At 47.4% G+C, this 25,870-nt stretch overlaps 1 protein-coding gene across 1 annotated transcript in view; it reads right to left on the bottom strand.

Annotated features, from left to right (window-relative positions):
• The window catches only part of kcnh8 (potassium voltage-gated channel, subfamily H (eag-related), member 8), a 31,538-nt gene extending 5,929 nt beyond the window's left edge, over positions 1-25,609 (bottom strand). Inside the window, exons 1-11 of the mRNA XM_047019709.1 lie at positions 25,534-25,609; positions 16,132-16,365; positions 14,453-14,587; positions 10,198-10,331; positions 9,675-9,909; positions 9,366-9,523; positions 5,224-5,428; positions 3,674-3,886; positions 2,720-2,919; positions 1,235-1,484; positions 343-428 (exon numbers count right to left, since the gene is read on the bottom strand). Of these exons, the coding sequence (XP_046875665.1) occupies positions 343-428; positions 1,235-1,484; positions 2,720-2,919; positions 3,674-3,886; positions 5,224-5,428; positions 9,366-9,523; positions 9,675-9,909; positions 10,198-10,331; positions 14,453-14,587; positions 16,132-16,365; positions 25,534-25,609 (1,926 nt within the window). The remainder of the gene's footprint in view (positions 1-342; positions 429-1,234; positions 1,485-2,719; positions 2,920-3,673; positions 3,887-5,223; positions 5,429-9,365; positions 9,524-9,674; positions 9,910-10,197; positions 10,332-14,452; positions 14,588-16,131; positions 16,366-25,533) is intronic.
• Positions 25,610-25,870: the final 261 nt, after the last annotated feature.

Genomic DNA, 25,870 nt, shown 5'->3' with positions numbered 1-25,870 from the left:
ATCATTGGGAACATTGAATCCTGTTAATTCTGATAAAAGTGTTCTGAACCAAGCACTCAGGGAGACAGTGGGGCATGCTGGGTATGGGTAATGATCTCCCTCTACCTTTCCCTCTATACTTTCTTCCCTTTCTTCCTCTCTATTTACCTCAATGTTTCTATTAATCTTTTTTACTCTCTCCTCCCTCTCTCCCTGTCTTTCTGTTTCCCGGTCTCTCTCGCCTGTTGTGCCAACACTCCCTCCATCTCTCCCTCTCTCTTTGTCTTTCTGTCTCTTTCTTCTCCCATGCCTTTTCCTCAGCCCTCTATCCATCTCTATCGTGTGCCACTTTGCTTGGCTTACTGTTGTGGCAGGGACAGGGTTTGAGTTGGTGTGACAACGCTGTTGACTTCTACCTTTCTCCACACAATCAATGTCAGCCTGACCTTCTGCACAGTCAGCAGGAGAGCTTAGAGACACGGTTTTCCCTGTTAAACTGATACACACATACACCACGACACACAGGCTAGTAAACACGCATGCACGTCTCCATTTCAGATGTTAACACGTATAGCACCATGAACAAACAAAACAGAAACCAAACGCAGCAGTATGATTTTCTGTACACAGTAAACAAAAACATTCTGAAACACATACAAATACAAACAAAAAGGCACCACACACAGGGACTTACAGTATCATTGTAACACTGGGCCCGCAAAATGAACGGAACTCCCTCTAAATGTAACTCGGTCTAAACGTTTTGCTCTTTGAATGTAACTCTGTCTGAATATGACTGTCTCTGAATGCTACTCTGTCTGGATGCAGACAGCAAGTGGTGGGTGAGCGGGATACTGCCTCAACTGTCTCATGTCTAATCCCATTTAGACTTCACCTCTCCACCCACTTCAACCAGTGGCTGACATCTTTGTAGCCCCCTCTTCCTTCCTCCACCCCTGACCCCCTCTCCTCTCCCCTCCTACCTCCTCCCCTCTCCTCTCCTCTCTTCTCTTCTCTTCTCTTCTCTTCTCTTCTCTTCTCTTCTCTTCTCTTCTCTTCTCTTCTCTTCTCTTCTCTTCTCTTCTCTTCTCTTCTCTTCCCCTCTCCTCTCCTCTCCTCTCCTCTCCTCTCCTCTCCTCTCCTCTCCTCTCCTCTCCTCCCCTCCCCTCCCCTCCCCTCCCCTCCTCCTCTCCTCCTCTCTTCCCCTCCTCTCCTCTCCCCTCCTCTCCTCTCCTCTCCTCTCTCCTTGTCTCACCCAGGATGGCCAGCACCATGCCGTCCTTCAGCACCTCCATGGACCCGGAGCAGACGAAGAAGATGGCCTGCAGGGCGTCTCCCTGCCTCAGCAGGTACTCCCCCGGGGCGCAGAAGGTGGTCTTGATGTGGAGGGACAGCGAGCGCAGGCACCCCCTGCTGGCTGAGGCAAACAGCGACAGCTCCAGGATCTCCTTGTTCAGGTGCATGGTGATGTCGGAGCGCAGCTCGTCAGGAAAGTCCTTCAGCAGCTTGATGGCGGGAGAGAGGGGCCGTTAAAGAGCATCAATGAGGTGGTGCGAGAAAGATGTTGCTGTAAAAGACCCCCCTCTTAACTCCTCAACCCTTCTTGTTGGACCCAGGTTTTGGAGGAAGACCTTGGCAGAGGGTAACCACACTCTGGTTACATATCACCGGAAATACAGTATCACACATCCATCTACACCACCCGATAATGTTAACATTGAACACCCACACTGTCGCCATCACACTTCTGAAAGTCGAAACGTCTTATGACATGTCTTTGTCCGGGCAGAGATGTGTAGACAAGTGTGATCAATGACTCATCAGAGCCAGGCTGACTTTATAATCAACAGTCCCATTTATAATTCATATGTCTGTGATCCATCACTCCATCTCTGTTACAGAGTCTCCCAGGTAAACAGGTCTCCTCTGGGTGGGGGCAGGACCGGCATGTTCAAGCCTCTGTCTCTGTCACTGCCTTCCCTGTCCTCTTCCTCTCCTTCAGTGGCAGCCCCGTCAATTTCTGTTTATGGACAGACTTTCACTTCACTTACGTGTACTCTCTCTCTCTCTCTCTCTCTCTCTCTCTCTCTCTCTCTCTCTCTCTCTCTCTCTCTCTCTCTCTCTCTCTCTCTGTCTCTGTCTCTGTCTCTGTCTCTGTCTCTGTCTCTGTCTCTGTCTCTGTCTCTGTCACTGTCTCTGTCTCTGTCTCTCTCTCTCTCTCTCTGTCTCTGTCTCTGTCTCTGTCTCTGTCTCTGTCTCTGTCTCTCTCTCTCTCTCTCTCTCTCTCTCTCTCCTAGATCTCTGTCTCCCATCCTCCCTTCCTCCTATCTCACTCTCTCTTTCCATCCCCCACAAACTGACATAAGCGCAAATATACAACAAGACGTTAACCCTTAAAGACTCTCCTGACACCAATACTACACACCCTATAGAATCCAATCACAATGTGGCTGGCTTTTCCCATTAGCTTTTCCCATTAGCACCAGTGTGATCACTTCAAACTCATCTCAGCAACACGGGATACATTATTGATTGGTGAATTGCAATGTTGTCACTTTCCATATTGTAAATAGAAAACTTTCAGTGAAAAAATGAGTGTGAGTTGTGTGTGAAGTGTGTGTGTGAAGTGTGTGTGTGAAGTGTGTGTGTGTTGTGTGAGGTGTGTGTGTGAGGTATGTGTATGTGAGGTGTGTGTTTGAGGTGTGTGTGTATATGGTGTGTGTGAGGTGTGTGTGAGTACCTCGTTCGAGTCAATGCCGTTGTTCACAGACCACGTGGTCTGGAAGTATTCGAGCATTCGCTGTTTGAGACTCTGGGGCAGGTGATGGACACGGATGAAGTCCTTGAGGTCTTTGGTGCGGGTGTGGTACTGGGACCAGCGCGAGTACATTCGCTGGATGATGGCTGTCACGTTACCAAACACCAGGGCATGCATCAAAGCTGGGGGGAGACAGAGGGAGGGGGGGCAGCAAGAAAGGTAGAGAGGGTGAGGAGAAAAGAGAGAGGGAGAGGAGAAAAGAGAGGCATGTGTGTAAATAGAAAGAAACAAGAGAATGTTGTTTTAATTGTGCATTTGTTGTCTGAATGTTGTTTAAACATAATCTATACAGAGACATACTACAGACTGTACCGTGTGGTGCAATTAGCACAAGCTGGGGAGTATTATTTATTTGCTTCCCCTCTTCCCACTTGGGGCAACAGTTCTAATCCAATTTCTCCCACTAAACCACCACGTCTGACCTATGCTCCACTATCAATCTGGATAGGAGCCTTGTGTATTTGTTTCCATCTCACGTTAGTAACACACAGGGGAGAAATTGGAGGTGTGTGTGTTCGTTTATCTGTGCACGTGGGTATGTACACGCATATGTGTGTGTGTGTGTTTGGGTGCATACACCAGTATGTGTGTGTGTGTGAGAGAGAGCGATGAGGGTGTAACTGCCCTCAGGCAACCAGGGACATTTAACACAGCCAATATGGGGAGATTCCACAGAGAGCACCCTGCTACTGCGCCCTCACTTCAATCAAAAACCAAAACGAATCCAGTTTGCACCAGCTAAAGCCAGATCACATCTGCTGTAATCAGCTAGTTAGCAATACTCTTTGTCAAACGATGACACCCTGACCAAACACTAAGAGGCAGTGCCTGAAACTGAGCGCGTGCCAGCGTGGCCGAGGCGTGAGCGTCCCCCACCTCCGATGAGCATGGTGCAGATGGAGAAGATCTTCTCAGCGTCGGTGTTGGCGGAGACGTTGCCAAAGCCCACGCTGGTGAGGCTGGACAGGGTGAAGTAGAGCGAGGCGATGTAAACGCTCCTCAGGGAGGGCCCGCTGGCCCCCGTCCCGTTCCCCATCTCCAGGGCGTCGTACGGAGACTCCAGACGCTTCCCCAGCTCATGGAGCCAGCCTGGAGGACGGACAGATGGATGGACGGATGAACGGATGGATGGATGAATGAATATATTGAAAGATGAATGGATGGATGAACGAATATATTGAAAGATGGATGGATGGAGGTGGGTACATAGGTGGATTGATGGATTAATGAATGGTTTGAAGGATGGATGGATGGGGTTGGGTACATCGATGGATTGATGGGTTGATGTATTGATAAATGGATAAACCGACAAAAAAGTAGACCCAGCATGAGACCAATTTGATCAGTGGAAACCACTGTTTTCAGTCTACAGAACTGTAGATAACAGCATAGCTCTAAAGGAGCTGCATCAGGACCAGGGGTACCTCCGATCCATACATGAGAGCTATGAGGTGTCTGAGAGGCAGATCTGATCCTGGGCCAGATCAGGACTGTCTGTGTGACGCCAGCGTGGAGGCGGCGTGCCCAGGAGACCTTCAGCAGACATTGAGGAATGGTAATTGGATGGAGCTCCCCTGGGCTCGCGCCCGCTGGTGTCAAATCAGATTTAGAAGAGCGTAATTGGGATACGGAGCATTAATACTCCGACTCGAACGCTGACCCCAGACCAGCTTATGACTTTGAGACGTCGTAATTGGGAGAGAAAAAAAAACAAATAAAAAAACAGCTGTATCCCTTCTCATGGTCCCATCGATACTGACCCAGAATCAGTTTGGAGACGGCTGGGGGTGTAATTGAGAATAGGGCAGGATTATCGATACTGACTAGGAATCAGCTCTAGGGGTCTCATTATGCAGTGTGGGAGAGGTGGAAGAAGGTCTTCACCATAGTCATTACATTAGGAATCCCCTCAACACTCAATCAAAACACTGAGAAATAAGTGAATACACAGATTAAACAAATTAACACAAACCACTTTTTAGACTCACTGACACATTCGTTTTCTTTCAGGTGATTATTTCATTCTGGGCTCTCATTAGGAATCGATGGAATGAAGATCAATAAAAATGAATTAATTGAGCAATTAAGGCCAGGGAGGTGCTAGCGGTGAAGCTTACAAAGGTAGACACAGGAAATGATGTTACCTCCGGTTACATCACTACTAACTCATTCATGGCTACCTTTGCTGGCTCCTGGAACTGGAAGTCCTATCATTGATTCCCTCAGACACAAGTAGCTGCCAACCTTCAACCCCGCTAAGACAAGACAAGCCACCCGCTAACACATGAAAAGCCATTACTAGCTTCTTACTCACTAATATCCTGAATGCAAAAATTGACCCCCGCCTAACATCGCCCTCGGATACAATCAATCGCTCGCAGATATCCTCCTCGATCCATCATTCCCGACTCGACCAATCAACTTACCGATGTCCCAGGAGTAGGCGTTGGCCTCCATCTCCTTCTTGCCGATGACGTACCAGATGCAGGCCATCCAGTGGGCCAGCAGGGCGAACATGGACATGAGCAGAGTCAGGACCACCGTGCTGTGCTGGGAGTAGCGGTCCATCTTCTGCAGCAGGCGCAGCAGGCGCAGCAGACGCACCGTCTTCAGCAAGTGCACCACGGACACCTGGGACAGGGCGGGACAGGGCGGGGCAGGGCGGGGCGGGGCAGGGCGGGGCGGGGCAGGGCGGGGCAGGGGAGCGTTAAAGGGCTGGTGACGAGTCTGACGGTTCCAACCCTTGAAGGAGTTCACGGACGATTGGTTGACGATTCGTCATCAACTTATGTCATTGCTTTCGCCACTGTGATCATAATCATCAACATCATTCTTCTCATGACCATCGACATCATCGTCGTCATCATAATCCTCTTAACTATCATCATCATCAACTGCTGTCTACAACTGTGGGTTGTATAGAGCTGTAGCAGTCACGTACAGCAGTCTCACAAGTGGTCGACAACTTCTTTTCCCTTACAGCGGTGAAGCTTTACACATCCTCAACCCATCTCATATCCTGACATTTTACATCTTGCTGCTGAAGGCAATGTCAGAGAGGGAGCACAGCGATTTCCTCCCAGCATGCAAGCCTACACACGAAGCAGCGTTTTAACAAGGCTTTGAAAGTGAACAGCAATTTCCCTTTTGTCGCCCTGGCAGACGGTAAAGCTCACGGGAGAGCAGCGATAAACCAGAGGCACACACGGTTTAACAGAGCCAGACACACACACACACACACACACACAGACACACACACACACAGAAAACATAAAGAGTCAGGTGATACATATATAAACTAGAAGGGAGCCATAAAGAGACCACAGCTCTGAGGTCAAAGTGAGAACTGGTCATGTTCTCATTTCTGTCTCACTCCATCCGTCGAGTCAACTGAATTCAAACTTTGGAACCGGTTCTATATTGAGAGACCGGTCTTGTAGAAATATCAACTCAGTGAACAAGGTGTCCTTCAGTGTAAAATAGCAATCATGACCATCATGTACGGCCCCACATGTGTGTGTGTGTTGTGTGTGTGCATGTCTTTCCCTCTCCATTTCATCCCAGTCCACTCTTTTCCTCTCTTACAACCACCTTTACCCTCGCTCTCCCTCCCTCAGTATTTCTCTCTCTCTTTCTCTCTCCCTATCCCTCTGTCTATCTTTCTCTCCCCATCCCCCTCTCTCTCCCAACCTCCCTCTGTCTCTCTTGTTCTGTCTGCCTCTCTTTCTCTCTAGCTCTGCTCCTTGTGGCTCCTTCCTCACCTCCTTCAGCCGTGGAGGTGTTGTGAATGTCCTCCACTCTGCACCCACTCCTTAGGCTCCTGTCTAATAGAGGTATATCATGGAAGCTCCTCTGATCCCTTCAACCACACACACACACACACACACACACACACACACTACAGGGAGAGCCCTGGAGTGTGAGTGTGTCTCTCTGTAGTTAGTGCCGTGTGTATTGAATGCGAGCGTGAATGTGTGTTTGTGTGCGTGCGCGTGTCTGTGTGTGTGTGTGAGTGCCTGTGTGTGAGGCAGGGGGTTTGCTTGTGAGGATTAGAGGAGGAAACGGATAAAAGCAAGGCAGAAAGTGGGACAGTAATTGTGTAGCAAGGTAACAGAAAGAGATGGGGGGGGGGGAACTCAGGAAACAAAGGGAGGAGAACGATAGGAAAAAAAGAAGGAACTGAATATAACAGACAGGGAAAGACAATAAACATGATGTGATTGGTGGTGTTTTTAAGCAATTCCCCCCACTTCCTGTATGTCAAGCTATGTAGGCTCTATGCAGACTCATTTCATCTATATGATGATGAATAGGGGCACCATATAGATGACATAGTCAGGGTGGGGGGATGAGGGATAATAAATCTGCTGGAGCCCTGGGGGTCTGTGGCTCCTCTCCTCCATCTATCAGGCGCCCTTAACCAGCAGGAGCAGGGTGTGACAGAGAGAGACACAGAGACAGAGAGAGAGAGAGAGAGAGAGAGAGAGAGAGAGACAGAGAAGGAGACAGAGAAGGAGACAGAGAGAGAGAGACAGATAGAGAGAGAGAGAGAGAGAGAGAGAGAGAGAGAGAGAGAGGGAAAGAGAGAGAGAGCACTGTCAGACACCATACTCTTCTAACTCTGGAGGAGAAAGATATGATTTATACATCTCTCACTCATCCTCTCTTCTACTTTCTATTCATTCGCCCCCCCCCCCCCCCCCCCCCCATCCACTCTCCCCCACACACACACTTTCCACTATTCCATTTTTGCTGCTCATCAGGGGTAGAATTTAGTATTCTTCCACCACTGCTGGTTTGCTAAGGCGGTGCTGCACAGTTCATTATCTTTCGCCCTCAGGCCACGCCTCCAGCACTATACGATCCAATCAGGAAGTTTGGACTCGCCATGTTTGTTTTCTGATTAGTTGCAAAGGGTATTACTAAGACAACCATAAAGAGTCATACTGGGAGCTGGTAGGACACTTGCTCATCAACCAGCCCTCCAGGATCCATCCAAGTTTAATGGAGACAAAATTAAAGGATTAATAAACAAGCATGGTGCCTCCGGACTCTGTGTAATAATGACATCTCAGAGAACAGTCAGAGAACCTCATATTGGTTTTGGTGACCCTCCCTGGTGTATGGGATATAAGTTATGGCAAGTAGACATGGCAACCTTAAAAATAAATGAAAAAGAAGGCATTGAAAGCAAGACAGAGAGAAAAGGAGAAAGGGAGATAGGGAGAAAGGAGAGACTGAGGATGATAGCACAGAGGGCCCCTCAACTCATTCTGGTGAAATATGGCCCAGAGCCTTAGCAGGGGACATCACTTCAAACGGCTCAGCAATTACCAGGCGCCCCTGCGCCCCCCTGGCGTCCCCCCAGCCTGTGCCCCAGTGCCGTCGCGCCCCACACCCCTCTCCGCTGGGACGCCATGGTATTTCCACAAATAGAGTCTGGAAGCAGCCAGGCCTCTTGCCTGCAGCACCCTGTCATTTGTTCACTATCTTACACAAGTCTCTCTTGAGCACTTGGTCCTTCGGTTGTGCATTGTCTGTCATTGTCTGTCTCCCTCAAGTCCACCAGCTACTGTGTAAAAAAAAAAAAAAAAACTCTCTCCTTATGCTGTTGTTTAAAAAAAAAGGTGGCAGAATGCCGTCTCCCATGTTCTCTCCTCTGTGCTTTCTCTTCCATGATCGGTCGTTCACCTCTTCCACAATCTCTAGCTGCTGTATTCTGCATTTGGATGCACCCTTTCTTTCTCTCCTTCGCTCCTTCTTGCTCCAGTTTAAATGACCCCCGATGGAACGGGGGTGATTTCTTGTTGCTCTTTCATGGGATGAGGAAACACGGACGTGTTTGGTCGCCCTCAGTGTGTCTGTGTGTGTGGGTGTGTGTGTGTGTCTGTGTGGGGGTGGTGTTGGTGTGTGTGTGTGTGTCCAATCTATTGTATTTCTTTCAATTAGAGAGACTAGAGACCAAAACTCCCAGCATCCTCCAAATCTGCTGTGAAGAGCTGTGTTTCCATTGGGTAATATAACTCAGCCAATGACAACACAGTAAGAATATTCATCCACTGAGTGTCCTTGTTCTAAGTGATACATTTCTCTGCCCACTACACATCTCACAGGAGAAATCCTTCTCACTCCAACTCACCAGGAAGTGTTTTAATAGGAGAGTATAATCGTTTTTAAGGTAGGCTACAAGATTAGGGTTCTGCAGCTGTTTGAGGTATGCTGAGTCAAACCGCATTGAAACAATCATTGTTTATGTAACAATCAATTCTGCTGTCATTGTGATGAGGTCCTACAGACGACAGGGTAGATAAGAGGACTATCGTCCCAACAATATTTGGTCATCAGTCATGAGACCTGTAACGTATGGTACAAAACCATTATTTACCACAGCTTCATCTCGGCATAATCCTATAAATGTGACGTATGTCAGTAAGAAATACATTCACATCATTCATAAATCTTTTCATGGATTTGCAGTCACCTCTAGATGTACACAGTGACTCTGCCATGTCAACATGACAACAGTGGATGCTATTAGGCACCTGGCTTAGCCAATCAGATCACTCACCACGCTGACTTTGAATGCGTAGAGGAGGTCAAAGGGCAGCGCGGCCACCAGGTCGATGATGAACCAGGTGGTCATGTAGTGGATGCAGATCAGCCGTGCATCGAAGATCACCTGACCCGACTTGCTCACGTAGGTCGTGCGGAAACTGAACACAATGTCTGACGGGCGGGAAGGCGGGGCGGGCGAGGGAGACGGACCACAGATGGATGTGTAGAGAGGGAGATTTAGATGAGATAAGGTTAAGGAGCATCGATCTGTGATGCGATAGGATAGGTGTATACACACACGCACGCGCACGCATTCTCTCACCGATGATGAAGAGTATCTCCACGGCGATGTCGCTGACGGTGGTGCTGCGGGTCAGATCGTCGTCCCCGATGAAACACACGTTGTAGGGCACCGTCACGGCGACATAAAAGGTGGCCAGCAGGATCAGCCAATCCCAGCCCGCCTTGAAGGTACTGAAGTGGAGCAGGATGAACTTGGACTTCTTGGCATCCGCTACTTTGTACTCCGGCAGGGCGGGGGGGTCCCCGAACACATTCTGTGATTGGTCAAAAACAGAGATGGACAGATGACGTCAGCATGACGACCAGCAAGGACGAGGGATCGCCGATGTCGAGTTGTGACGACGGATTGGGATCGGTGGTTTGAATTGAGGTTCAGGTTGGGGAACCACGTGACAGTAAAGGAACACCCCTTAATAGACCACAACGCAAAGCTGTGCTCACAATGTTACCCACCCCGCCTCTCTCACCAGCCCCCTGGAGCCACGCCCCGTGACCAGCTGTGGGTGGTGGAGGTGGTGTGGGTGTTCAGTTCAGTGTGCTACCTTGTTGATCTTGATTTTGCTCTTCTTCTTCTCCCTGCTGTGAAGGTGTCCCGAGATGTGGTACAGCACCGTGCTGCTTCTCAGACGAGCCGAACTGAACGGGGAGCCAGTCTTTATCTTGCCCGGCCTGCGCTCTGAAAACACGCCACACACACACAAACACACACAGGCCCGAATGAACAGACAGACACACACACAGGCCCGAATGAACAGACAGACACACACACAGGCACGAATGAACAGACAGACACAGACACACACATGCATGCACAGGCACACGCGTTCCAAAAATACAGACACTCACAGAAACTTGGAAGCACATATACACCCGCAAGAACATCCACACGCACACACAAACACACACACAACGATGCACACAAACACATGGGAAGAGAATTGTTATTGCTCAATTTGCTTGGCCCCCAGGGATAAATGGAAAAAGTCATTATGTGAAGTGAAGCACTAAATATTTAACTGCAGTTAAAAAATGAAATGTAAAAGTTGAATGTACCTGCAGGAGCAATATTCAGACTTAAATAAAGAGCAATTTGGTTGAAAAAGGTTTTTGTAGTGTAATTTTTCAGTTTTGTAGTGTTATTTCTCTTTATTTAAACCCTCAAGTAAATATATAGTCACCCTTTGTTCAGTTTATAATGTTACTCTGCGTGACTACGTATTAAACTGTATCTTCTTTAACACCTGTAAACGTTTCTTTTAGTAAGTAACTTTTATGGTCTGGTAAGGTGTCAGGTGTTTGTTATAGGATGGTGGAGAATTGGACTGGTCGGGCCCAGGATGTAACACAGTCCATCACAGTGTAACAACCTCAGAACATCCTGTCCCACTGCGACTCCTGAGTCACGACCATGGAACAGCAGCTGAACTTCCTAAAACCTCAATTGAATCTACCAAACACACTGCACCGTGTCTCCGTTAGCGGGTGTGTGTGTGTGTGTCCTTGTGGAGGAGATCTGGAGTGATGAAGTTATGTAGACCCCACTGTAATGATTTGAGGTGATGGAGGAGCTTGGTAATGGAAGGGGGCACTTTATTGTTGCTGGATGTGGACTTCCATTTCTACCCACAGGATAGGAGGAGACCACCGTAGGGGAGATATCACTCTTGGGATATTACTGTAGTAATATGAGTTTTAAAGAATAATAACTGCTTTTGTCTGGCATCCACAGTTTACTAGGTAGTATTTGCACTTTTTAGTGTGTTTGTGTGTGTTTGTGTGTCTGTTGCATATTCTTTCACAGACATAATGTACTGATACTTTACATATGAGTATAATGTATGTGTGTGTGTGTGTGTGTGAGTGCATGCGTGTGTGAGTGTGCGTGTTGGTGGAGCCCAGACGAAGCAAGCAGACAGGCCTCATCCATAACCCCGCCAGCCTTGGGGGACACGACAAGGCAGGAGCACACCAACGCCTATTTTTAGATCTAATGAATTTTCCCTCACTTTATAACCAGGGAGGTCAGGGGGGGGCGAGGGGGAGAAAGAAGGAAAAGGTGGGGAGAAAAAGGAGGAAGGGAAAGATGACAGGAAAAGAACAAGCAAGGTAAAGTAGGAAGTAAGGAGCATGTAGGGAAAGGGAACAGAGAACAAGGTAAGGACTGACTCCTAGTCTAAGGATAGAGGGAACAGAGAACAAGGTAAGGACTGACTCCTAGTCTAAGGATAGAGGGAACAGAGAACAAGGTAAGGACTGACTCCTAGTCTAAGGATAGAGGGAACAGAGAACAAGGTAAGGACTGACTCCTAGTCTAAGGATAGAGGGAACAGAGAACAAAGTAAGGACTGACTCCTAGTCTAAGGATAGAGGGAACAGAGAACAAAGTAAGGACTGACTCCTAGTCTAAGGATAGAGGGAACAGAGAACAAAGTAAGGACTGACTCCTAGTCTAAGGATAGAGGGAACAGAGAACAAAGTAAGGACTGACTCCTAGTCTAAGGATAGAGGGAACAGAGAACAAAGTAAGGACTGACTCCTAGTCTAAGGATAGAGGGAACAGAGAACAAAGTAAGGACTGACTCCTAGTCTAAGGATAGAGGGAACAGAGAACAAAGTAAGGACTGACTCCTAGTCTAAGGATAGAGGGAACAGAGAACAAAGTAAGGACTGACTCCTAGTCTAAGGATAGAGGGAACAGAGAACAAAGTAAGGACTGACTCCTAGTCTAAGGATAGAGGGAACAGAGAACAAAGTAAGGACTGACTCCTAGTCTCAGGATAGAGGGAACAGAGAACAAAGTAAGGACTGACTCCTAGTCTAAGGATAGAGGGAACAGAGAACAAAGTAAGGACTGACTCCTAGTCTCAGGATAGAGGGAACAGAGAACAAAGTAAGGACTGACTCCTAGTCTAAGGATAGAGGGAACAGAGAACAAAGTAAGGGCTGACTCCTAGTCTAAGGATAGAGGGAACAGAGAACAAAGTAAGGACTGACTCCTAGTCTAAGGATAGAGGGAACAGAGAACAAAGTAAGGACTGACTCCTAGTCTAAGGATAGAGGGAACAGAGAACAAAGTAAGGACTGACTCCTAGTCTAAGGATAGAGGGAACAGAGAACAAAGTAAGGACTGACTCCTAGTCTAAGGATAGAGGGAACAGAGAACAAAGTAAGGACTGACTCCTAGTCTCAGGATAGAGGGAACAGAGAACAAAGTAAGGACTGACTCCTAGTCTAAGGATAGAGGGAACAGAGAACAAAGTAAGGGCTGACTCCTAGTCTAAGGATAGAGGGAACAGAGAACAAAGTAAGGACTGACTCCTAGTCTAAGGATAGAGGGAACAGAGAACAAAGTAAGGACTGACTCCTAGTCTAAGGATAGAGGGAACAGAGAACAAAGTAAGGACTGACTCCTAGTCTAAGGATAGAGGGAACAGAGAACAAAGTAAGGACTGACTCCTAGTCTAAGGATAGAGGGAACAGAGAACAAAGTAAGGACTGACTCCTAGTCTAAGGATAGAGGGAACAGAGAACAAAGTAAGGACTGACTCCTAGTCTAAGGATAGAGGGAACAGAGAACAAAGTAAGGACTGACTCCTAGTCTAAGGATAGAGGGAACAGAGAACAAAGTAAGGACTGACTCCTAGTCTAAGGGTAGAAGGAACAGAGAACAAAGTAAGGACTGACTCCTAGTCTAAGGATAGAGGGAACAGAGAACAAAGTAAGGACTGACTCCTAGTCTAAGGATAGAGGGAACAGAGAACAAAGTAAGGACTGACTCCTAGTCTAAGGATAGAGGGAACAGAGAACAAAGTAAGGACTGACTCCTAGTCTAAGGATAGAGGGTACAGAGAACAAAGTAAGGACTGACTCCTAGTCTAAGGATAGAGGGAACAGAGAACAAAGTAAGGACTGACTCCTAGTCTAAGGATAGAGGGAACAGAGAACAAAGTAAGGACTGACTCCTAGTCTAAGGATAGAGGGAACAGAGAACAAAGTAAGGACTGACTCCTAGTCTAAGGATAGAGGGAACAGAGAACAAAGTAAGGACTGACTCCTAGTCTAAGGATAGAGGGAACAGAGAACAAAGTAAGGACTGACTCCTAGTCTAAGGATAGAGGGAACAGAGAACAAGGTAAGGACTGACTCCTAGTCTAAGGATAGAGGGAACAGAGAACAAGGTAAGGACTGACTCCTAGTCTAAGGATAGAGGGAACAGAGAACAAAGTAAGGACTGACTCCTAGTCTAAGGATAGAGGGAACAGTGAGGGAGAGAAGGTGATGTGGAGGAAAGGGAAGGGACAAAGAGCGGGGGGGGGGGGGGGGACAGAGGTGTGGGTTCCCCTGTTTATCACACACTGTCCAATCTGCCTCGGGGACAGACAGACTGTGAGTTAACTGGGTTATCACTGAGGTGTGCTTGTGCACGTGTGTGTGTGTGTGTGCATGTTGGCGTGAGTGTGTGTGTGTGTGTGGGTTTCCCCTGGACTAAGGTGACCTGAGTGTGGTCTGGCGAATTCCTCCCTTGCAGTTTTCTCTATCGAGATCCCAGCATAAAAATGCAAATGTCTTGGAGGGAAAACAACACCAAATTCATTAAGAACCCCACAGTCATTATGTTCAGGCTTTCGTCTCATGCTAAAGCATGCAGCCTCAGCCATTTCTTCTGTGGGAACAAGTACTTAATTATGACGGAGGGAAATAGTCATGAGTCGTTGTTTTGTGTTATTTCCAGTAATGAAAGCAACTAAATAGAACTACGAGAGCACACTCACACAATGACACACATGTTAAACTGACCTTCTTTCTTCTCCTCTGGGATGGATCTTCTGCCTTTGGTGTCTGTGATATCCTTAAAGGAGGCCAGGAAGAGAACCACGTCTCCTTTCTCGTTCTTAATTGGAACGATGTCCAGCAGACACCAGAACAGCACCCCTTTGTAGAGAACACACACACATGTTACATTAATGCAGCCAGAACTTAAGACAGGTAAGTGGTGGAGGTGTTGGAAGGGCGAGTGTACTGTTTGCGTGTCTTTGTGAAAGCATCCGTGTAAGTGTGTGTAAGTGCGAGTGTTTAAAGTTCATTGTAATCCCAGAAGACGCATTATTCTGATCCGGGAATTCTGTGGATGGAGGAAGGAGCCTGGAACAGCCCAGTTCCCTGTGGATTCACCAGCTCTGATGAACCTCTCTCTCTCTGAGGGCACATTTCACAGAAGGCTCAGAAGGCACAGAAAAGTCCTGTCTTCATCTCTTCATTGGTGCAAAAAAGGATTTTGCAGGTCATGTGAGAGAGTGTAACAAGTGTGGGATGTGTGTATTTTGTGTGTGTGTGTGTGTGTGTGTGAGTTCAGACCTGTGAACACGTGACCTGGCTCTGACAGACAGGACTAGTGTGATTAGAGCGCAGGAGGGATTTCCTAAAGAGATCACTCCTCCTGCTCACTAAACCTTCTCTGCTTGTAATGACTTAATCCCTGCTGCTGCTGTATGAGGAACAGGGAGAACACACACACTTGTGCCCACACATACACACACACACACACTTGTGCCCACACACACGCGTACACAAACACCAAGTCATACACAAATTAACACATTCTCTCACACACACAATACACAAAGACACACACACAAAAAAAGACACACAAATAAACTCATGTACACACACAAATACACACAAACACACATTCTGGAATTGATTCTGAGGATACATCTTTGGCAGATCTCCCTCACAGACAAAGAAACCAACTAACCCTTTTGTAATTGTACCGAAACTCACCAAAAAAGGAGAAGAGAAAATTAAGTGTGTGTGAGTGTGTGTGAGTGTGTGTGAGTGTGTGTGTGGGAGAGAGACAGAGAGGAAAAAGGCAAAAGGTGAAAATGAAAGAATGAAAAGGAGGAAACGCGAGTGGGCCCTACACTGAGCTGAGCGATATTAAAGTTTAATGTGTCTCAGTGTTAAGTAATGATGGCTGGCCGTTTCTGACTGATAGCTTATGGTAAATTGAGTTTTAATGAGAACTGGCCACTGAATGGACCCATCCATCCATCCATTTCCTAAATCCATTCCTTCAACCAAGCAGGCTGTGTTTAAATATGGAAACCTCTGAAATAGCCCGAGGAAAACGCCCTCCATTTCATGGAGCACTCTAGCTGTGATGTGTCTGAAATCCACATGCAAATGGAGCCAGACTTATTATCAAACCACAGTTGTTAGATGACTGAATAACCAGAGGCTATAAGGTTGGCTAAGTGATGCTATTACCACTAGTGGGCTGGATTTGGCTAAGAAATATCAGCGTTGTTGCAGATTGAATGGTATTTAAAAAAACAGGAAAACCGGGTGTAAACCTACTTCTCAAGCATCAGACATTTAGTTTAGACCTGTCCAGCTGGATTGTGTCAGCGGTCTGCTATACGGAGAGAGAGAAGACACCACTGACCTTTCCACACACCCTCCTCCCGTCCTCTCACCTGTCTTGGAGTAAAACATGATCTCGTCCTTGAACTCCTTCCGTTCCTCCAGCGCGTCGTCGATGCTGAGGATGACGCCCTCGCTGCTCTCGGGGCCGTACAGGAACTTGCAGGCGCAGCTCTTCTGCATGACCTCGGCACGGGAGAAGCTCGTGAGCTCACAGAAGCCATCGGAGCAGTAGACGATAGGGAACCCTTGCGACACCTGGGCATTGGCCAGGATGAAGTTGCTGTCTGGAGCGAGGAGACGAGATGACTAGGAGTCAGGAGGAGGAGGGGACTACATTTAGTCATTTAGCAGACGCTCTTATCCAGAGCGACTTATCCAGAGGGACTAGGAGTCTGGAGGATGAGGGACTAGGAGTCTGGAGGATGAGGGACTAGGAGTCAGGAGGATGAGGGACTAGGAGTCAGGAGGATGAGGGACTAGGAGTCAGGGGGATGAAGGACTAGGAGTCAGGAGGATGAGGGACTAGGAGTCAGGAGGATGAGGGACTAGGAGTCAGGGGGATGAGGGACTAGGAGTCAGGAGGATGAGGGACTAGGAGTCTGGAGGATGAGGGACTAGGAGTCTGGAGGATGAGGGACTAGGAGTCAGGGGGATGAGGGACTAGGAGTCAGGGGGATGAGGGGACTAGGAGTCAGGAGGATGAGGGACTAGGAGTCAGGAGGATGAGGGACTAGGAGTCTGGAGGATGAGGGACTAGGAGTCAGGGGGATGAGGGACTAGGAGTCAGGAGGATGAGGGACTAGGAGTCAGGGGGATGAGGGACTAGGAGTCAGGAGGATGAGGGACTAGGAGTCAGGGGGATGAGGGGACTAGGAGTCAGGAAGATGAGGGACTAGGAGTCAGGAGGATGAGGGACTAGGAGTCTGGAGGATGAGGGACTAGGAGTCAGGGGGATGAGGGACTAGGAGTCAGGAGGATGAGGGACTAGGAGTCAGGAGGATGAGGGACTAGGAGTCAGGGGGATGAGGGGACTAGGAGTCAGGAAGATGAGGGACTAGGAGTCAGGAGGATGAGGGGACTAGGAGTCAGGAAGATGAGGGACTAGGAGTCAGGAGGATGAGGGACTAGGAGTCTGGAGGATGAGGGACTAGGAGTCTGGAGGATGAGGGACTAGGAGTCAGGGGGATGAGGGACTAGGAGTCAGGAGGATGAGGGACTAGGAGTCAGGAGGATGAGGGACTAGGAGTCAGGGGGATGAGGGGACTAGGAGTCAGGAAGATGAGGGACTAGGAGTCAGGAGGATGAGGGGACTATGAGTCAGGAAGATGAGGGGACTAGGAGTCAGGAGGATGAGGGACTAGGAGTCAGGAGGAGGAGGGACTAAAGGACTCATGGAAGGCCATGGAGGGGAAGAGGGAGAATCATCGACATGATGGAATTCAGGATGATTTTCCGTGTTTGAAACGGTATATCGTATAACTTCCACGCCGTGAGCTACTGGCTACTGGTTGAGGTTAGGAACATGAATAAAGGACTTTGAGCTGAAACGGTAAATGGCCTACTTGTGTCAACCTCCAAATGAGTAGCCCAGTTGATCTAGACCAGCTGTTTCAACCGAAACCCATTCATTATCGTGACACATTGTAATATGTTGATGTAAGACCCAAATTGAGGAAAGGAAAAAGTGTGTTTCATTCTTTTACCTGTTCTTGTTTCTATTGAACCGTGTAACAAAAAAAAACAATTTTATGGCTCAATAATTTCGATTTCACCATCAAACAATGTTTAATTGTTTTATGTCGCCTGTCAACCTTTTCCAGAAGGAAACTGTGGTAATTCTTAGGTTGAAAACATGTTCATGTCCCTCAACGGAAATGTACAAAAAAAAATCACCTTTTTATACGGTGGTAGAATCTCCACACCCCCTAACTCCACAATTCAAAATTCCTGTCAGGCGAGCAAAACATTGAGACTGTTTTGGTTTTTGCATCAGCAGAAAGTTCCGGACAATCTTTTCTCTCAGATGGGGTCTGAGTCTGGGGAAGAGCTGTCAGAGCAGCATTCTGTCTGTGAAACTCTTTAGTCTGTAGACGCTGACTACCAGCAGACAAACAGTAGCGGGTGTCTCAGAGGGGCTAACAGACCCCTCCCCGTTGCCCCCCCCCACCCCTCATTCCCACTGCCCTTGGAGGATCACTGTATAACTGCCTTCAGAGTTAGCCTTCATAGACTATGGGGATATTTAGGGGTAACTGACATTCTAGTATCAGCAGTCTCTGTGCTTGTGTGTTCGAGTGCTTTGTGTGGGTTTTGGGCTATCAGTTAGTACTGCTTGCTCATTTTTGCCAAATACACAGCTGTCTCTTTCACCCTTTCTCTATCTCACTCTCAACACACAGGCACACCTGTACACACAGGCATGCACACTCGTGCACGTGGGTTCAATATGCCCGCACACACACACACACACACACACACACAAACACACTCAAACACACTCAAACACACAGTAAAGCACCATCTGGATGTGATTTGCTCAGTAATGGGACAGATTGTATTCCAGCACTAGACTGATTTGAGGCAGAGGAGGCTTCAGACCGTTCGGCGTGATCCCAGGGAAACCGAGCGAGGAAGTTAGGAATAGTTCTCTCATTCCCTTCAAACCACACCTTCCTATCATCTCATCGCTGCTTCCTCATTGTCCTCCCCCCCACCAACTCCTACAGGATCCTTATCTCATCCCTTCCAACACCCACCCACCCATACCCAACCCTATCTATGCCCTGACCTCAACCCCATCTGACCCCCAACCCTGCACGCTCTTTGGGCTGAGAAAGTGCAGAGCAAGTCTTCCGCGCTGCTCCCTTCTTCCCTCCATCACCTCCCAGCTGTTCTGTGTCTCCCTCCTACTGTTTAGGATGCTGCTGCCTAATTACTCTTCCTCCTTCCCCTCCTCTGAAGCGCTCCACCCTTCACTTCTCTTCTCTCTCTCAACATCGCTCTCTCCGACATGGCCTTCCATCTCTTTCCGTCTCCAAGCCACGCTAGCCGTAAATCCTCTTCCTACACGGTTTTCAAAACCTCGCAGCTTCCCGACGTCTCCCCTCTCACTCTCAACCTCTTCTCGTTTGTTATTTTCTCAACCACCAACCAAGACCACAGCTTTATTTCCCTCAGCCTTTTCTTTCATCTATTTTCTCATCCCTCTGTCCTATTGGTCCTCTCTCACTCTTTCTCTCTATATCTCTCTCTCCCCCCTACCTCTCTCTCTCTCTTTTGAATCTTTATGCCTAATTGCTCCGGTGTGGGAGCCCATAGATCATCTCCCCCTGTGCTCACACTACTGCCTGACAGCTGCCCCACAGGGATAGGAGGAGAGGGAGAGAGAGAGAGAGAGAGAGAGAGAGAGAGAGAGAGAGAGAGAGAGAGAGACGGATGTCAGGAATAGAGAGCGAAAGAGAAGGGAATCGTGAGAGAGAAGGATAGAAGTGAGGGAAGGGGAGAGGAATGGAGCGAGGTATGGATGGGAAAAAGGAAAGAGGGGAAAAAAAGGAGGGCGAAAGGTAAGGTAGAACGGCTAAGATAGTTAGAGAGAATGAAGGTGAAAGGGGCAGAGCAGAGGTGAAATGGAAGAGCAGGATAAAGGGGAAGACATGGGGATCAAAATGTCAGACAATGATTGAGAGAAGAGATGGAGAGAGAAAAGAGAAGAGAGGGACAAGTAAAGACAGAGGCACCCAAATGTGTCACACTTTTGCGCTAAACATTCTTTGCTTCGCTCAGGGCAGGTTCAGTTTGAAAGGATGAATGCTCGCTGGTAAGGCAGCAGTAATCCCAGAGCAAACATGGAGGTAAACTTTCGTGTGGAACTAACAGAGGGGGAACTAACGAAGAAGCCTTGGTGGCTCACCTAGTAGAGTGGATGGCACGTAGACTTAGGCCCTAACACAGGGATTTCCTTAATGTCCTCCCATTCCTCTCCCCTACATTGATCTGCTGTACTCCCACCTTTGACACTATCTCAATAAAGCTGAAAAAGTTTTAAAATAAAGTTGGAGAAAAAAAGAAAGAAACGTTTCATCTTATAAGTGTCTTAACCCTTATAAAAGACTTATTAACATGAATATGTGTTAAGACTTACTAACTTACTGAGGCTTTATTACTAATTAACTAGTGCTTATTAACATTAGTTCCAAATTCCAGCCCACATACACCCTGTTATTGGGCCACAGGCAGTCTGATGCACGCTCAGAAGTCTGCAGGACCCATCTGTCATTTCTCAGCACCACTAGGTTGGTCACAGGGACTATGTGACAACACAAATTGCAACATCAGGTACAGTAACTGACTTGTGTGTATCAGTGTGTGCGTATAAGTCTACACCCTGCCCTAGATTTGTGTTTTATAACACAAACCACCAACCCCCCCCCCCCCCACCCCCCATCCACTTTCATCTCCACATTCCTGGCACCCCCATCCCATCACGAGCAGCAACACCTGGGCTATTTAGGGAACACGAGTGCTCGGTGTGGGTTAACCACGACGGGGAGAGAGGGAGTGAAGGGGAACGAGAAGGACACAGCGGCAGGCAGACACATGGGGAGAGAGAGATGGACGGAGAGGCAGGTGAGAAAAGTAGATATCAAAACAGAGCCTAGAGGTGAGGGGGCGGGAGAGACCTGTGGAACGAGCTACACTTGAAGGTAATAGGAGAAAGAGGGCGAGACCAAGCTGTGAAACAACGGAGATGAAGAGATGACGAGAAAAGAGTGAGTGGAGTTTCCCCCAGACTTCCCTCCCTCCTCATCCCTGCAGTCCCTCACATCCATCTGAGCATGTGCAGAAGAGAGCGGTCACATGCCAGGTGCATGAGGCCCCACCCTAAGGCGACGTCCGCCAAAGTCAGTCCAAGGTAACCATAGTTACAACCACACTCACACCGAGATAACCTAGTTTACTACGGTACTACACAATTAACTTCTGTGACACAAACACACGCAGAGACATACACACATTCAGTACTGACAAATGCTCTTCTTGTAGCAAGACTGCAAATCAGACAAACTATCACATATATAAGGTAGCTGTATCTCTCTCTTTCTAATATTGAAACCTACTGGCTCATAGTTACATGAATATAACTGAACTTGTTTCATTTGCTCACTTCCTGCAATTTGTATCTCGTCTTCCCATCTTTTTCACTTGCACATGCTCCTCTCTGTCTCTTTCTGCCACTCAGCCTCACAGCTCTCTTGCTTCTAGTCTCCACATTTACTTCACACGTCAATTTCCCCCTTCTCTGTCTTTCTCTCTTCTATATATTTCTCTCTCAAACAATTAAATCTAAAAATGGCTTAGTGGGTCTTGGCCCAGACTTCCATTCATGAAACACTGTTTGCTGCTAGTTTTGGACAGTTCATTAGAGATAATGATTTGGGGATGAAATTATTAATTAGGCCTGTAACCGAGGCGACACGATTCGGTAGCTCTAGACACACTTGTACGGAACTCCCCGAAGATTCTAGGACAGGGGAGCCGCCCAAATGAACTGCCCCCCCCTCCTCTCTGCCCCCTCCCTCCCTGTCCCCTCCCTCTCTGCCCCCTTCTCCCTGTCCCCTCCCTCTCTGCCCCCTTCTCCCTGCTTTGTCCTCAGACTGAGGTGTTGTGGAGTCAGTTCCATGCTGAGGAAAACAACATCTCACACACATTCTCCTCCTCCAGCAACTGTGTCAGTGGAGAATGGATCTTACTGTTGTGAGCTACACTAGGATAATGGTGACCTGAGGACACCTCTCAATACAAACTACAAATCATAGAGATCATCTTTCTGGCATTGTCTTTCAAGGCAAACAACTTCTGATGAGCAAAGCACGAGGAAACCAGACATTCCTGGTATAAGCATACCAGGAGTGAGATTGCTACTGAAGGGTGAGGCGGTTTCTGAAAGAGAGATCGTTTTGAAAGGGTAAGCCAACTTCCACAGGGTGAGACCACTTCTGGAGGGTGAGACAGTTTCTGAAGGGGCGAGACATCTTTCGATTCTTTTCTCAAACTTCCTAATTACCTTTGTCTCTAGGATGGGTCATAACATCAACGCAGGTCTGTCTGCACACTCCCCTCAAGAAGAGGGCCTTGACTCTGGGGTAACTCTGTGACAGTGGGCTGAATAGAGGTTTAGAAGTTGAGGCACTTATTTGCTCTTAATCATTGTTCGGATCCCCAGGCAAATCTTCAACAACTTAATTAGAGAGGCTTCTTTTAAGAAACGTTAATCACCGGATGGCAGTCAAATGCTACGCTCTTCACCACACATACTGTACCCACACACACAAATTTATGCTGATATAATGCAAATTTAAGCACACACACTTGTGCACACAAACTCACACTGACACTTTGCAAACTCTTTGCACACTTTTGCTGCTGCCAAACCGTACACACAAATATTTGTTCATACATCTTTCTCCACACACATACATACACACCACACACACACACTCACTCAAAGGCTGCATCCAAACAGTATATACACATTTTTGTTTATACACTTTTCTCCTCGCACACACACACACACACACACACAGACAACTCCTTCCACTGTGCTGTTGCCAATGCACACACACCTTTTCTGAGAAGCAGCGTGTGCATGTCACAGTAATTACCTGCCTGGTGGTGGTGGTACTTTTGTGTGCAGAGAGCAGAGAAAATAGTCTCTCGCAATATCTTGCAATGATGGTGACACAGCAACACAGAGGGCTTGTTCAACGGAACAAGTTTCACAGTGTTCTGAAGGGGCTTCCGCTACACAGTCTGAATTCAAAACCAACCATTCATGCCAGGGCTGTCCAAACCTGTTCCTGGAGTTTTACACTCATGCAGGTTTCCACTCTTAACCCCTGTTGGAATCAACATGATCAAGCTTGTCAACTTGGATCGGAATTGAAACTCACGGGACAGTCGATCGCCAGGAACAGGGGTGAAAAGCCTTGGTTTATGCTCATGTGCATCACTGTACATTGGTGAAGCTTGCCGCCCACACCTCGTGCATGCTCTCTCCATGCCGACGACGAGCTGCCAGAGAATCGCACATCCTCCTTGATGCTTGCGGAGGCCAGTGACCAACTACAAATGTCCCATTCATCCTTACAAAGCAAGGTCGCAGAGCAGAGATAGTTGAGGTCAGACAGGGATTTCACTCTCGACTTGAGCTGTTTTAGAACCAGCAGCACCTGGGTCTGTCATGTAGATAACAAGGAGATCTGCAGCCCCAGTAGCAGGCCAACAGCCACGATCCTCCTCCTAGCCAGACCTGCCAGTCCTCATCTGAACAGCCATTATGTGCACATTAATGACTTGGCAGCAGAGACGGGCGGAGTCTAACCTAATGACTGGGATGTCAACCACACTGACACCTTAATGCCCCCTTCAGGGATGCACTGGCTGCTTATTCCAGCCAGCCCAGTCACGTCCCAGGAGTTGTGAATTACCTGTGACCAACCATTTAGGAACATCAGGGAATGTGACTGGGGACCATCTGTCTTGCGATGCCGCGTCAACATCAAGCCAGCGCTAAATGGAAATAAAGGTGTTTTGATTTGTATGTGGAAGAAATTATTTCAACCGTGTTTCTCACCTGTTTGGGCTAAGAGGCTAACCGTGAGTTGGACTAAACACCATTGTGACATAAAAGGCCTCACCCGTTCTGATCCAGACCCTGTTTATATTTCCATCTGACCAGGTCACCAAACCCAATTTGTGTCGTCAGGCATCACTGGTTCCATTTAACTCCATCTTACGTTTAAACCGCTGTTCATTTCAGCTTCCTGCACCTCAAGGACAGGCTTTCATTCACTGGGGTCTGGTCGTGCAGGGAGAGCTAACTGCCCTGGTGGAACCATTATTATCAGGCCCTTTACTCTTGTGTGCAGCTATCGCTCACCTCAACATGTAGCATACAGCCTTAGCACTCAACGTAGGGGCTTAATGTTTGTAAAACTCAAATGAAGACAAGATCTATTGTTAGTCAGTGTTGACGCTACTCCGACGAGAGTCATTTATCACACAGCAGAATTAGAGCAGGGAAATGCAGAATGTTCCAGAGGAAGCAGAGGCTACCCGTCTGACCAAACTGGGCTAAGGGAGTGGGATTGACCTACAAGTCTATACCATACAGTGGTGCCAGGTCTCGACCTAGGTCAAAAAGTTTAGATTAGTTTTTTTATGCATAGCTCATCGTAACAGGATAACTTGGTTCATGGACAAGATCGGTACCACAGTCAAGAAAGTGATCCCACGAAATTGTTTGCTATTGTAAGATGTGATCCTTGTTGAAAGATTTCATCCATCATGCTCTGTATTTTTCTGTAAGGAACATTCTTTTCGCTTTGCGGAAAAAAATCGGCTAAATGAATAAAATGTAATTTCATGGTATTTTAGAGTTTCAGAGTTTCCTTACAACTATGATTCATATTATCGATGTATATACAAAACAACAACTCGTGGCTAAGGCAAGAAGAGGTGGGAAGAGAAAAGGGCCATTCCTAAGGAATCCTGTGTGTGCCTCCGCCACGGGAAAAATACCTGCTGTATTGTTGCCGCCGACCAATTAATTTTGATAGATGTGACTGCTACTGAAAGCCGCGGGAGGAACATCACAATCACCACGGGTCCTGGCGGCCTGGGAGCGAGTATTGTGAGTGTTCATTTACTATTGAGGATATTCTGTTATATTCTGTGTCGAAGTACAGCCCTCGATGTGCGATAGTGGGGATAGAAGGCTCTTATGTAAGACAAAGTTATAAAATAATTGTATAAATAATAGGCCAAGGCTTATAGTTATAGGCTATGAGCTGGCCAAGCAAATTGTAGGCCCTTGTAGACCAACAAGTGTTTTATTATTTCCAATAAGGCACATATAAACATGTGTATTTAATAGAACATGAACTTGGCTGTTCGATGAACATATGTTTGAGAGAACTGCAGTGATTCGACAAAAAGAATTGGTTTTCAAAGGATTTCAAGAGTCACCTTGAATCTTGTTTTTATCTTGATTGAGCGCGCGTGGAGGGAAACCCCTAATCTCGCGCGGTGACAGGTTGCTGTCCATGGTGCTGATCATCCAGCTGTAGTAAAGGCGCGCTCACTTGCGGCAAGCAAAATAATACTTATTTACTTACGACAAACTTTATCTTTGTCTGGAAATTAAGTTGCTCTGTTGCTCTCGTTTAATTATACAACTAATTAGAAACAATATTAAATCTGATGGTTAACACACGCTAGCCTTGCAAACCAAAAGAAAACATTAAAATCCTGGGATAAATTACTTTAAATTAAGCCTTCACATGTGGGAAAATCCATCTTTGGTTGTTCATGAAACGACAAATATTTGTAAGTATGTGCAATTACATAAAACGGTGGAAAGAGTACACCAACAAAATACAAAATAAACTTACGTGTGCCGTCAAACCTTGTGGCTATAGTGTCCAGAAAGGTGTTCTGTGGAGCTAATAATCCCTTCATCACAGGCATTTTCCCTCCCTGTTGTCGAAGTCCCCATCAAAGTTACGGAAGAAAAGGTATGGGTCGACCTAACCTGTGAGAAGCGCCCGTTAACGCCGATCAGACTTAAGATCAGGGTGCTGTCCGGTTGTTCAGTGCAATCCGATTCCTATCAAGCAGAGAATGTTACCGATGCGCGCACCCGGCGCTGTGTGTGTAGGCTAGTGTGTGTGTGTATGACAAGTAGTGATGACGCTTGCAGGTGCAATTCAGGTAATAGCCAGAGACGCC

Source organism: Hypomesus transpacificus, chromosome 4 (genome assembly GCF_021917145.1).
Source record: "Hypomesus transpacificus isolate Combined female chromosome 4, fHypTra1, whole genome shotgun sequence".
In the NCBI taxonomy this organism is placed as follows: Eukaryota; Metazoa; Chordata; class Actinopteri; order Osmeriformes; family Osmeridae; genus Hypomesus; species Hypomesus transpacificus.
This window is presented reverse-complemented; position numbering and strand designations above follow the sequence as displayed.